The sequence below is a fragment of the Malurus melanocephalus genome, unplaced genomic scaffold (genome assembly GCF_030028575.1).
Source record: "Malurus melanocephalus ecotype Western Australia unplaced genomic scaffold, MMel_1.1 scaffold_38, whole genome shotgun sequence".
Lineage (NCBI taxonomy): Eukaryota > Metazoa > Chordata > Aves > Passeriformes > Maluridae > Malurus > Malurus melanocephalus.
This window is the reverse complement of record NW_026623270.1, coordinates 53,637-67,867: the sequence shown is the minus strand read 5'-3', so window position 1 is coordinate 67,867 and position 14,231 is coordinate 53,637. Positions and strand designations below refer to the sequence as shown.

The 14,231-nt window shown below is 37.4% G+C and overlaps 1 protein-coding gene across 1 annotated transcript in view; it reads right to left on the bottom strand.

The window, feature by feature from the left end:
* LAMA2 (laminin subunit alpha 2) overlaps positions 1-14,231 on the bottom strand; it is a gene marked incomplete at its 5' end in the record, with an annotated part of 156,271 nt that overhangs the window by 92,216 nt on the left and 49,824 nt on the right. Inside the window, 6 exons of the mRNA XM_057364457.1 lie at positions 3,136-3,260; positions 3,895-4,029; positions 7,049-7,166; positions 11,718-11,956; positions 12,042-12,230; positions 12,950-13,129. Coding sequence (XP_057220440.1) covers positions 3,136-3,260; positions 3,895-4,029; positions 7,049-7,166; positions 11,718-11,956; positions 12,042-12,230; positions 12,950-13,129 — 986 coding nt within the window. The remainder of the gene's footprint in view (positions 1-3,135; positions 3,261-3,894; positions 4,030-7,048; positions 7,167-11,717; positions 11,957-12,041; positions 12,231-12,949; positions 13,130-14,231) is intronic.

Here is a 14,231-nt window from a genome sequence, read left to right as displayed (position 1 = left end):
TCATTGAAGACACTAGATTATCTTTACTAAGTCACTTTACTACTGATTGTAGTGTGTACCTATGGGCGCTGTGCAAAGCAGTATTTAGTTGAAATGTTAGGATATCACACACCTGCACAGGCAGGTAACACAAGCAAAAAAGGTAGGTAGAGGAAAAAACAGAACCAAATGTTAAGATGGTGCAAAACTGTAAAACACTTTCAGCTTTTTGTGGAAGAAGAACGAGAAAAGCACRGAGGGGGCTCATGGTGAGCCCATGCCTCCTTTTTAGTACAGTACACTCAGCATCCTCATCTAACTTGCTTATAATGCATTAAATCAATACTGCTTGAATGAGTATATAAAATTATGCCTTTGCAAAAAAAYGCAAACAAATTGATCTACTCACAAACTCATTATCCAACACATTTTCAACTCCATAAAAATAGATCCATGCTAGGAACAATTCATTCTCTCTGTTCTTTTTTTTTCTTCCCCACCTCATCATGTTAGAAGCTGACTGCTGATTGTACAGCAGTGTAAACACAGTATTTAAAACTTTAGTGGAGTTTTATACGATTTCATAAATAAAAATAATTGCATTATACCATTCAAAATACTATCATGCGAGTCATGACACAGAAARCTAATAAGATAGCTCATTAGTATCTGCATTTAACGCAGATGATGATTACTTGACTACCGTACAATAGCTGCAGGTAAACTTTTTCTTTAATGGCATCTTGAAGAGCTTTAACTGATCTGCACARGATGCAAATCTAAGGTCTGACACTCTCATTTTCACCTAACACTGCAGCTTTGTGGAATGGATCTATGCCACTCTAGAAGGTAGGCATTTAGTCTAAACCAATTGTTTGGGCATCCTCCATCAGCACTGGAAAATGGAAATGCACAGATAGACTTACACAAACATTTGAAACATCTCTTTCCCTGCCCTCTCTCCAGTGGTGTTTTCCTTCAGGTTTAACATGAGTGAGAGGCAGAGTCATCTGACCATGTATTTACTATATACAGCTACCAAAGTTGTTGATGGCTGCAGCGAACAAAAATGGAAATCTCTTCCATGACACCTAGAGACATCTGAGCAAAGCTCTATAAAACACAAGCACTTCTGTGCTTGTACACAGGCAGGTCTGACTCCTTTCTCAACAGCACTAAGAAGTTGGATGACTATCTCATAATTAAGTGCATTTATTAAATTCAGACTAGGTGTTATTCTCGTATCTCCCATGAGGGTTTATGAAACAAGAGAGTCTCATGATCACTTTAATGTGAGCATGACACAAAAGGCTGTGACAACACCCACAGCCCTGCAGGCTGCATGACTGCACGAGGTATGGGCACTTTGCTTGCCCTCCCTCAGRCAGCTCAGCAATTTGAGTGTGCACCTAGGACACCTACAGGGAGCTTTTAAGAAAAGATGGAGATAAGACACCAGGGAATGGTTTTAAACTAAAAGAGGGGAGATGTGGATTAGATGTTAGACGGAAGTGCTTTACTCAGAGGATGGTGAGACACTGGGAAAGGCTGGCCAGTGAAGTAGTAGATGTCCCAGTCCCTTTAAGCATTTGTGGCCAGGTTGGATGGGGCTTTGAGCAACCTGGTCTAGTGGAAGATGTTCCTGCCTCTGGCAGGAGGGTTGGAGTCTGATGATCTTTAAGGTCCCTTGCAAGCCAAACTATTCCATGACTCTGTGATACACATACTACCCACAGTCCACACATTTCTCACCTGAACAGCACTTCAGCAACACCCATTTCCTGAGTTTATATTAGCTTTTTGATAAGATATTGAAATGATCTTGGGAGCACAATGTGGAGAATATTCTCTAAATTCTTGCAGCATGGTGCCATAAACACCCAGGTCAAGACCCCTGCTCATTTTCTGATCTGATATGTGTATTTCTGGGCAACCAAAAGTCCCTAAGCCCCAGAAAAAAAAAAACAAAAAACAAAAAACAAACAAAAACCAGATGGAATATTTTCAGCTCTTCATACTGCCAGTTAATAACATAAAAGGTTTTTTTTTCAATATATTTGCTGATTTGCAAAGCTGAGAAGCTTGGTTGATCTTGTTCTTTGTGACTTGAATGTCCTTTTTTGATACTAAGAGACAGAACACATAATCAAGTCATAGCAGATGACTTGAAACGGGTCATGAAACGGGTAAAGCTCTGAAAAACTGGCAGTTAAGACAGCATTATAATTTTCTGATAAAAAGGATATTTCTTTAAATACCTGAGATTTGGAAGTATTCTTAAAAAGTCTTTCTGTGGATGAAAGATCATGATGTTTGTATCTAGTAATGTTTGAGAAAGGACTTTCCTCCTTCAAAATAAACTCAAGATGAATCCCAAATGATAAAGTGAAGAAGCAAGAAGAAAAAGAAAACCCCCAAATTCAGCTACACTGACTGAAATCCTCACTAAACCATCCTAAAGGCCAGACGAAGCACAGAAAAATGGTTTTATGGAATATTTCCAGCTTTTCAAAAGAACAATCAGGAAACACAAACCTGTTCAGAGCATTACTACAGTATGATGCCAAATATCATTAGGAGCTTCTCAGCAAAACAACAAACAAGACTCAAGTGCTAAAGTATCATCTGTTGGGAACACATGCAGAGGCATCGTGGAAAGGCCCATTAGCATAAAGCAACCAATAAAATTTATGCTGCAATAACTATATTGCTTTTAAATTATTCTATCTTTCACAAATTGCCTAAAACTCATGTAACATTAAATAAGGAATCAATAAATTCCATAGTGGAGCAAGAAAGGCACTGTAACACATTTATACCAACATAATATATGAGCATAGGACTTTTTGCAGCTCCCTTGTGGCTACATTGTACTTGAGTTCTGCTCTAGCCTCAATTATGAGAATACCTTTATAACACACACTCATTATCTTGAGTATTGCATTTTCTAGCACTTATTAATTTATTCATCACAAATTAGCAAGGGAGCAATTTCTAACTTTTAAAGGAAGATCAATTAGCCAAAGTAGATAAGAAAATTTTAGTGTAGCTTTCATGAGGCAATTCTGTAGACACCTGAAAAAGGACAGAGGGAGCCCAGAACAAAGCTCTGGCTTGCTGCAAAGGCAATTCTGCACCAYGGGTTTGCTCACTTACTTGTTACTAGAAATGGGCAGGGGACAAGCACAAGGCTGACAGTCATCCGGAGAGCCTTGGACAACGCCGTAAAATCCCGGTGCACACCTCTCACAGTGCTGACCAGCAGTATTGTGCTGACAGTTCTGCAAGGAAAAAGACAGAATGAAAGCTGTATTTGGTAATTACAAGAAAGAAGACAGCATTTTGTTCGCAGCCTTAGGGATTCAAAGTTACTTCAATACATAATTTCTCTCTCCCTGATATGATTCTCAGTGGGGATGCTTGCTTTAAGCATCTATCAAATGCCTGCTGAGTAATATATGGGCTTAAAAGAAGAGAGAATACAGGTCTTGTAGCTACCCAGATGTATCCTACAGAACCTCACATCCCATTCATCCTTTCCTCCCTCCTTTGTTCCAGCCACTGGAGGAGAAATAATTAAAATTCAGTCTTTCTGTATCAGGTCATGTGTATCACTGCTTGTAYGAGCATATTTGTGTCTACTGTATGACACATGGTACATTGCTTCTTTGTTTTGAAGATGATTAGTTTTTCTTTTTACTCAAATAGTAATTCAGGGATGAAAAAGTACTGCATAATCTGAACTCTAGAGAATCAGGACTGAAAACTTCAAAAGTTTGCTTTTATGACTCTCCCTGAACTTAACACTTAAGGCAAAATTGTATTAAAATATCATTCTCTTTTTTTTATATTAGTAGCAAAACTTAGGAATTTTACATTAAGATAATCTGGTGCATAAGTTTAGAAGTGTAATACCTGACAAACTGATGTTTCAGAGTCACACATAGTGCTGTGTCCATGACACTGACACATAACACAGGTGCCTAAGGTCTGAGCAGGTGTCCTTCCCGCAGGTGGAGATGGAAGCCTGTAAAATCCTGGAGAGCATGACTGCAGAAAAGAAAGATGCAGAAGAAAACAGATCATTACAGAGTGGACTGTGTAYGGGGTGCACTGCAAGCTCATCTTTCCAATCACCAGTTTTCACAACTTGTGAAAAGAACCTGACAGGCTTCCAGCTGTGTTACAAACAATATACAGTACTTTACAGATAACAAGAGCCAGCTCTAATTGGAAACATGGCTGAAAAAATCCCTGGAGCACTCCACTGGCATCAGGCTTTTATACTACAGCTTGAGAGATCTTTCATTCACATGCAGAACACCTTTCTCTTCTCACTGTGCATCAAGCATCATTCCTTCCATTACTTAAGAAAAGAGTTTGTTTTCAAAATAATGTTTTTTTGCGTGGACTGTGGAGAGCAAACATGATGATTCTGTTTCCTTTATCCCTGGTATGTTTTTTCAGGTTCGACAAGCTAGTATCTACCTACAGACTACCTGATGGATAACAAGCAAAAGCCAAGTAATAAGCAAGAAAATGGCTGCATGGCTGCATTATTTATARCTATATAATTTAAAGACCATAAAAGTACAGAATTCAAAATGTTAAAGGTTTTCCATGTCTTGAAACTATCAGCTCCAAACCAAGTTTATCCATCACTAAGTCTTCTCCAATGCAGCTCGGCAATAAAGTTCTGAGAATAACTCAAAAATTGCCAGCAAAGCTGACACATGCAAAATCAAACACTTGATCTTTATTTCGGGCTTATTACACAATTCTGTGGAAGCCCTTACACAGCTCTCAGAAAGCACACAGCTATGGCAGCACAAAAACACAAACAGGAACATTTTGACAGCTGAGACCATTAGGGCWAAGTGCCTACAGAGAAGTCACTTGTCCCACGTATAAATCCCACCACCTAGTGGTGCCAGGAGCCTGTGAAGCTCTCTGATGAGGTCATTCCCTACTGTTGACCACACTTTCCTGCTTTTTGGAAAGAACAGGAATAGTCCACTTTTCACACAGGAATAAAATGGATGCAAAATAAAACAGAAGAGAATCTGGAGTAAGTAATTTTTGTGACCACAAGCAGGATTCTTCAGTGAAGTACTAGCTGACATGCTWGATTTATTCATACATCACCACTCTGACAGTTTTATAATCATTGCCAAAACCTTCAGGACAGTAGGTTACGGAAAAAGCATAAACACAATTATTTTCTTTAGAATCACAAAGAAATTAATCTTGACTCATTTCTGCTTTTCCCCTCTTATTTTGACTTAGACAACACTAAGTTCCCTGAAGCATGGAAACAGTCTATTTTCTTTTTCATGGTTTGTGAAGAATTCTAACCTACATAAATAACCTCAAATGAAAGTAATTCTGTTTCGTACTAAAATATCCTTTTCTTCCTCTCCCTCTCTATCCCCACAAGTGGACTCGTCCAAGCAAGGTGCAAAACACAGCTTTACATGTTCTGAGCAACTCCAGAATCAAATTATAAATATATAGTACATTCTCAAGCAAGATTGATGTCTGGGKTTTTTTTCTGATATGCCATTGACACTCTTATCACCTATTTTGATTGAAGGATTTCTGAGATTAAATAAGACACAGACAAAAGATAAAATAGACTATATTTTTATTTGCCAGTTTTGAAGTTTTTCAGAAGCAGCCATTAGGAAAATTCTTACCACTGCTTTTGCAGCCTACTACTTCACAATGCTATTATATGGATAAAGCATGAAACAGATATATACACCCTGTTAGCATCTGCTTTAAAAATACCAGGGTGTCAGATGTTTTTTCCTGCTAAAATTAAATAAAACTTGACAGAACATACCATAACCTTCAGTGAGCACATTAAAAATAAACTAAGTTATGAGCATGTGAAGATCACACAATTAAGAATGAAGTATGCAGGTTGCAATTGAGACATTTATTCAGCCCCTGGTGGGTGTGAATTAAAATAAAGTTCTAATTACATTATCACATATTTTTCTTCAAAAATTCAATTTGCTACACTAATTAAAAAAAACCAAAAACTGTACTTCTAAGCAAATGTTGGAGTCCATTAATTTCTTATGTATTTACACAAATTCAGGTGTATTCTCTTATTGGAATAATGTGCAAAGAAATTACTTCATTCGCTTCCTTGCACACATTTGCTATGAACTTAGTGCTCCTGTTAAGTCATTTGCTGCATAACACAATCATGTATAACATCCAAAGGGAGCAGAGTTCTCACAGATAACAAGGCATCTTCCCCTTCATTTACATACTTCAATTTTTCTTCCATTGCTAGTTTTGGGGAAATCCTTACCAGATCCCACTTAGGATGTCTGAGGCATTTGCAGAACACTTAAGGTGTTGTTCCCTGCTACCTCYGTTTAGCAACTGCAACCAGTGAATTTAGAATTGCTAGCGCTGATTAAAAATGAAAACATGGTGTTTAGCACACAGAAAGATTGGCTCATCATCAAGAGCAAAGTCAGTCAAAAATATTAACTTCTATACTGCAAGGTATTATGTCTTAACATTTTTCTCTGGTACCYATCATGAAATCCATTTTACACACAACTCAGCTGATTCTCTAGAACACTTAGGTACTTTTGAAATATGCAATTTTCATAAGTAAAAAAATAAATACAGTGCATGTATAAGGAGCACCTTCCTCACTTAGTTGACAAACACTTTTGTCTTGGTGTTCAGTGAGCTAKAATTTTACTATTACAACAGTATTTTACTCTTATTTGTTCAAAAAGGCTTGATCTGTTTGCATCAGTCACACAATTCAGCCTCAGTGATGCTGTCCCAGCAAAGCTCACTTTCCTGTATTCTAAGTATTTGAGTCATTACCGTGGCTCCAGTGGCATGTTTGCCTATGGCAATAAAAGGGTTGAAATTCCCTATGAGAGAAACACCTGTGATACTAAAGAAGTAATTAMATTAAGGGAGAGTTGTTGCCAGTTAAATTAATTCACACTCAATTACTTTTCACACCTTGCCAAGGAATGGACCAGAGAAGGCACAAAGACTTTTCCTGGGAGTCAGGTTAGTACTGTACCTCACAGGAGAGGCCGGAATAACCCAAGGGGCAGTCACACTGCTCTATCAGGTGAGCCTGAGGAGCCATCCCAGACACGGGGCCGCCTTCAGCAACTTCCAGTGAGATCTCAGAAATCCTGAAAAAGAGGAGTAAACAGCTCTAATGAGATTAGTCAAGCATTAACTCAAATCCAGTTACTTCAGTCAGCTGGCAAGGGAGAAAACWTTCTCATTTGGCTGTTTGTAGGATTCTTGATCTACAGGAGACAAACAGCACCAGTTTTTGCATCTCCCAAGGAAACTGCAAWGTTAACACCACCACTGGTCTCATTTTCTAGTTCCAGACAATAGTATAACTAAATCTCCAGATTGATTCTATCTCTTTCTTTAATTTCTTCTCAGCCAAACTAACAAATGTTAACACACAAACATTCATATCTGATTCTTCATTAAGAAACTGAAGTCACATACTACCTAACGCAGTTCCAATTCATGACTCTCAGGGGTATGGCAGTAAAATTGTTCACTTAATGAGCTTTTAATGAGGCAACTATTTAAAAAATAAAATAAAATCTATCCTCAGCAACTAAAGCAGCCTAGCAAGCTCTAGAATAGACTTCAAAGACATTGGACATTTGCCTTTTGAGCATGAGTTTTAAGAGCAGCAGCCAGGTATAATTTCTTTTTTTTTTTTCTTTAGGATTATTTAGACATATAAACAAACAATTTAAAGCAAACATGAAATCCTACTACAGAAGCAACTGCTAATATCAGAAAGGGATAGATTTCTAACATTTTAACTTTTCAAACATTTGTTTTATTGCATTTATAATTATTATATACTTGCCTCCCAACCACTCCTTGTCTTTCCAACATGAATGATGACCTACTAAATAGGGTMGAGTATATAATAGAACAAGACAACAAATATAACTTCTAATGAAATACACTTAATCCTTATGTACCACAATGCTGTACTTTAACCTTACTTCTTTATTTCGGGATTTGTTCGTTTGTTTAAATCTACAGCCTCAGAGAAACAAAAAGTGCAGAATAGTGTAAATTATAAAGCTTCAAATATAATGCCAACCTAAGATAAAATGTCAAAGRTTGTCTGACTAACTGGCTGAATAAATGTCAATCATGGAGGTAGAGCCTATTCAGCAAGTGTCTKAGCATGATGCTAATGGAGAGGAGCTCACAGAGCTGCTCACCTCCTCCTTGTGCTCACAGCCTGCTCATCTACTCCCAGACCTTGACTCCTGAGTCTTCTGCTCATTGGCATATAGGCAGCAATGTCAGGATGAATGGGGGAAAAGCAAATACCCACCACTGAACTAGTTGAGAGTTTTGTGACTGAGCTTACATGACCAGACCCACACCTCCTGACAACCTTGAGTCAATATAAAACTCCCCAAATCAATCGAGAAACTTAAACCCTGTGCTCTCTTCTCACTACCTGAAGAAAAGGATTCAGGGAAACTGAAGAAGGGAAACTGAACAAAAAACAACCCCAAGCAAACAAAGTCAGGTCAAAACAGAAGACTGAAAATAAAGAGGACAAAACCATTCAGATCTGATATGCCAATGTAAAGTTACCTTAAAAACTCAGTACATTTAATGGGAAAAGAAAATGAAATCTGCCTCTTTATCATCCTCAAGAGTGAGGGCACAGCTGAAAAACTGTTTACTGTCATACAGCTGTATTTAGATAACAATACACTCTAGGTCCACAAAGCTACCTATTGTTTGTTACTTAAGGAAGGTCAGGCTTGGTTGATTTTTGGAAACTGTCTATTAGGCAGCAGTCAAACAACTGCAACCTGATCATGGTTGGGAATATTGAAATAATGCGCAGTGAAATTGAACACATACTTCAATTCAAGGAATTTATTATCACAGCCCTGTTGCAAAACAAAATCTAATAAAAGCAATGTTTCCATTTAGAGTGTTGAATGTGAAAATGAGGGCAACAAAATGAACAATACAGGAGAAAAATGTTTGAGTTTCAATTCTGAGCAGAAACCTCTAAATCACTAATAATGCTGCAGCTTTGAAGCAGCAACAACATTAGCATTGCCACTAAACTGTTTAGCTAATAGAATGCTAACACTATTTTTATATTCCCAACTGCTGCTGCTAGTTTGGTTTTATTTTAAAGTGTTTTTCCTATAGTTTATCACTTACCTGCAGCTTTTAAACTTTGCAATTGAAATTAAAGCACTATTAAAACCTAAAATAATGTAAAAACACTTCATATATATATTTTCCTCCTCCCATCYGCAGATGCTTTTGCTTTATATCTCTTTTCCTACTATGCAGTCAGGTGGAAAGAGAAGCTTTACTAGTTTAGAACAAGGCCCTTATTTAGAATGCACAACACACACTATTTAAACAAATGTTTTATTGTAAGTCACTTAATTCAAACATATGTTTAAATTTGAGTACAAATATTGTTCTTTAGAGGGTCTCAGCTTATTTTTAATAAAAGCCTTCAATCCTTGTGCAAGGTAATATTCCACTAACCTTTAAAAACATTTTTTGGGATTTATTTTGTAGTCTTACACAAAACTTCCACTGAAATCATTCAAGGCACTTACTTGAAAAAAAACCCAAAATGTATTCCTGCTATATTCTACTTGAAGTCTCAGATGCCATGTGATAAATGTTAACTTTTTAACTAGACAGATCATAAAAATCCATTGTAACATTACCGCCTCCAAAATCAAATACAGAATTATATGCAAGGTTATGACTTCAGATGAAGAGTTACCAGAAAGACCAGATGAACTGTTTGCTAAGTCCTGCTGTCATAAAATGTCACATTCTGAAATGCCATGCTGTAAAAATATATWCTGATTCTTTAAGTGACACCTTGCAAACCTGCCTTGGAACTGAGAATTCTCCCCCTGCTCTGACTGCCTCACACTGGGTAGCCTTGATAAAATGATGGTGCATTATGGTGCAGGTCTAGTGCAGTCACACGCACCCCAGAACAAAATCAGCTTTGCTTTTGTAACTTTCCTTTTGACACTCGAGCTGAGATAGTATTCAATTTTTGCTTCTGCAGCTGAACTAAGATCTATACTGCTTCAAGGGAAGAGAGAAACATCCATGAAACATGAACATGCTTCTCAAATTTTCCACATTGCATTGGAGTTACCTTCATAACACTTTTCCTGGGAATCCCCTATGCTTGTAATACAATATCCTAAATGGACTGCGCCAAAAATAAATGAAAGCAATGTTAAACACTTATGGCATCTGTTACCAATATTTAGCATCTAGCCAGTGCAAGCTGCATGAATACTTTTCTGTAAATTACATATTTTAAAGAGAGACAACAGCAGCAACAATKAATGCTTTCTGTCACACAGTGCTGTGAAGTTGCATGGTATCTGTCCCTATGACTCATCTTCAAACTCCAAAGGCAAGGCTCTTGAAGACCTATTTGTACCCTAAAAATATAGGTATCATTTTAGCCTATCACTTTTATGACAGAATCATAACAAGGACCTCTGGAGACCTATGGAGTTTATCTCTGATTATTGCCATGTCCTTGCCAATAAATTTTGAATGCAAAGGATATTGTGAATTGAATAGTAAAAACTTTTCAAAATTGTCTGTGTAATTTATTCTGGAACTTCTTTACCCCCAGCAGTTTATCTTTCATGTCTAATGTGAATCTTTTCTGCTGAAGTTTAAGTTCATTTTTGTTTTCGACTTACCCATCATGGCAGCATAGAACTATTTTTTCCTTTCTCTCTGTGACAAAATTTTAAGCATCTTAAGGCAATTTCTAGTTTCTAAATAYCTGTTTCTTTACATGTTCTCTCACGTCACATTTTCTAACCTGCAATGATGTTCACTGATATCCTCTGAGATCTTTAATAACTTTTTTCTTGAGTTCCATGAACCAGAACTTCATGTTTAGACTGTACTGGTGTTGGATGGAAGTAAGAGGTTGTTTTTTTCACTTTGCAGGCCATATCTATTTATACACACAGGTAAAGAATTAGCGTTTCTCAACAAGAACATTGTTATTGAATCATGTTCAATATGTTGTAAACATCAGACTTCTCTTTGAAGAATMGGTAACTAAGCAGTTGTTCTTTGTTTGTTCAGTTGACTGCTGCTTTCAGTGTAAAATCTATCAGTGTGACTACTGACCTTTAGACTGGAGCACACTGGTACTGTTCCTGTCATGTTGCYGCCTGATGTCCACTTCAAATTTAGTTTTATCTTTATTTCCTTGCATAACTTATTAATTAATAGATGGAATAGAAAATGTTATATCTGACCCCAAAATTTTTTATTTCCCACACTCAGAAGAAAACTCCTTCATAGGCTAACATTTATATTTAATTACAGTACCATGTTTTCATAAAGTAGAGCTTTATTAAAAAATACACTGTTTGTTTCAGAATATGTGTGCCTACATGTGTTTTCTTTTAGAGGATCCTGAAAATAGAGATTCTGCTTGCCTGCTGTGATTTAAATCTTCTATTGCATAAAACTTCCCTCTCCTATGTCTTTCCTTTGCCGAACGCTAATTCCTTCTGCTCTTTTTTCTCAGCAACGGCTTGTAGCTAATGTCARGAATACAAATTCTGTTGGGAATAGCTGGGAGGTCTCTGAGGTTATCTGTGACTACTGCACTATTTCAGATCGCTGCATGAAAGAATTACCTGCTCTGCCTCATGATATTGCCATGAGTCGCCTTGATGAGGATGTAATGAACATCATACAACACGTTCATGAAGTCTTCCCGGGATACAGGCCTACTTGGTCTTGAGTCATCTCCATACTGTCTCCAGGTGAAATCTGCCTGGGACATCGTCCTGTTGGGACCTGGGTTACCAGGATAATACTGCCAGAACACAGGGTTTCTGGCTCTCGTGTCATCACCATAATATTCCCAKTCATGCTGAAAGACAGAAACACAAAAGAACAATATTCAAAAGAACTGTATGCTTGAGTTTGGGGCTAAAAAAAGCAGATGGAAACATTACCTCTGTCATCTCTATCTCATGCCTCGTCAGCTGCCCAATCAGAGGGGCTGCCATGTGCCGGACGATAACTCTCGTATTTGTGGGAGGCCCGCCTCTTATGATGACTTGTGGRTGGTAAGTAGTAAAACCTGTCTCTTCTCGTGCTTCAAAGTAGATGGCATATTTCAGTTTCCCTCCATAAGCGGTCAGCTGACAAGGCACAGAAAGAAATCTCATTTTCAGTTAGCTAAAAATAAATTCCTGGGAAGGAGCTAGATGTGCTCTGCACCTATGTGCAGCCTGATGAATGCTAGAATACATGGTAGAAAATAACAATACACAATACATAACAATTGTGGAACTATCTGGGGAAAAGGACAAAAACACCCATCAACAACTTGTTACTGCATAACAGTAAAACCAGTATGTTATTTGTTTCTTTGTATGTGCCTTGGTGTTCCCCCAAACCAWGAAATATCATAAGTGCAAAATAAATCTTCCCAGAGGTGCATAGCAACATCCAAAAGGAGGGTTATTTCAATCATTTCCTCCTATGTAATATTCAAATGTCAGGTATTTTTTGTTTAAAAATGAGAGAAASAAAAAATTGCAAGAGTATTATATTAAGTATGTGCAGCTTAATTTTTCAAATAACATTCTTATGAGCAAATGTATCCTGTGGAACATATAACATACATATTTACAGATATTAACATGTAAAATATTGTTTGTGTTACTTCATGAATTTCCATAATAAGAAAGCACAATTTTTAATAATGGAATAGCATTTATTTTCTTTTGAAGAACCTTCCACTGTGTGAAGATATGCTTATTGGGAGGGATAAAAGGTGCTGTAAAATAGTAATATAAGATTAAAAAAAAAAAAATCCATGTCAGTATGTCAGTGCTCAGTGGAATTTTGGTTTTACCTTTCGTCCCTCAAACTGCTCTGGAAGTCTCCAGTAAACAGGTTCTGACCGAAGATCCTGCATCACCTGYTCTATATTTGCTACTATTTCAGGAGGCTGGAATGCAATCCCTGATAGAGTGCTACGCTGAAGCTTTTCATCCACCAGTGGCAGAATCATTTGCTCTGGCTTCAAGGTCACCTGTGCATATTYGAAAAAATTGAGAAGAAAATTAACTGTATTTTTCCCCATGAAGTGTTAGTCTTTAAATTCTAGCTCTTTAAAAAATTACTTCTAGGTAATTTCATTTCACATCATGAGCAATTTGTCACAAAGCAGCCTTGCTACTGGAGGTATGAACAGTGCTAATAATGACTTTCCCCTTGAGCCTTTTGCACCTTGTCCTCAYGTTAACAAAGAATGTAGTAGCACTGGTTAAAATACTTTAATCAGCAAGTGATTCTATGAATTTTATCAAAGTGATTTTCAAAGTGCTATTTCAGTCTCAGGCCTCTTTTGTTCAGATTGTGAGAAATGTACCTTACGAAGAAGCAGAGTTCTCACCACCAGTCATTACACATCACGGAGCTGTGGAACACAGTGCTGGATCCCTTGATACTTCCATGCAATATTCAAGCTAAATGCTCTCCAGGCAATATGCAAAGAGTGAGGCCCCAGTGAGGGTTTCTGTAACTCTAAATTCAGCTTTACTAAAAAACCACGTGATTGCCACTTACATGCTTGTAATTTTCCTACATTGGTTGACATTAGTATTATACTGAAATAATGATTTTGACCAAAAACTGCAGTAAGTGTCTCAGTAATTCTGTGCCAATGGAATTATCTCAGGGAATGTGTGGATGCAAAAGGCTGGTATCAATATTTTCTCCCAAAGAGTGAGGAAGACAAAGAAAACAAATGCAGGTTAACAGTCACCCCTTCAACAAACTAATCATGTGACACGAGTCAGGTAATGAGGAATCAACCAAGCCCTGTACTGTACTTTCAGTATCCTGGTAGTTCCATTTACGGCAGGATCTGTGGAATGATCACACATGGAAGCACTCCTAACATTAATAGCCCTAAGTGAGATTTACTAATTTTATATCACAACTGAATTTTACTATTTAATACTTCACCTTAAGAATTCTTAAGAAAAGGGTCAACACATTTGAATTTCAGATCATTTATCAGCCATGCCTCATTGTCATGTAAGACTTGTTTAAACAAGTMTAATGTCATTTGAAGCACCTGAGAATATCTGAAACAGCCACTAGCAGCTCACAGAACAGTCTCTCTACAG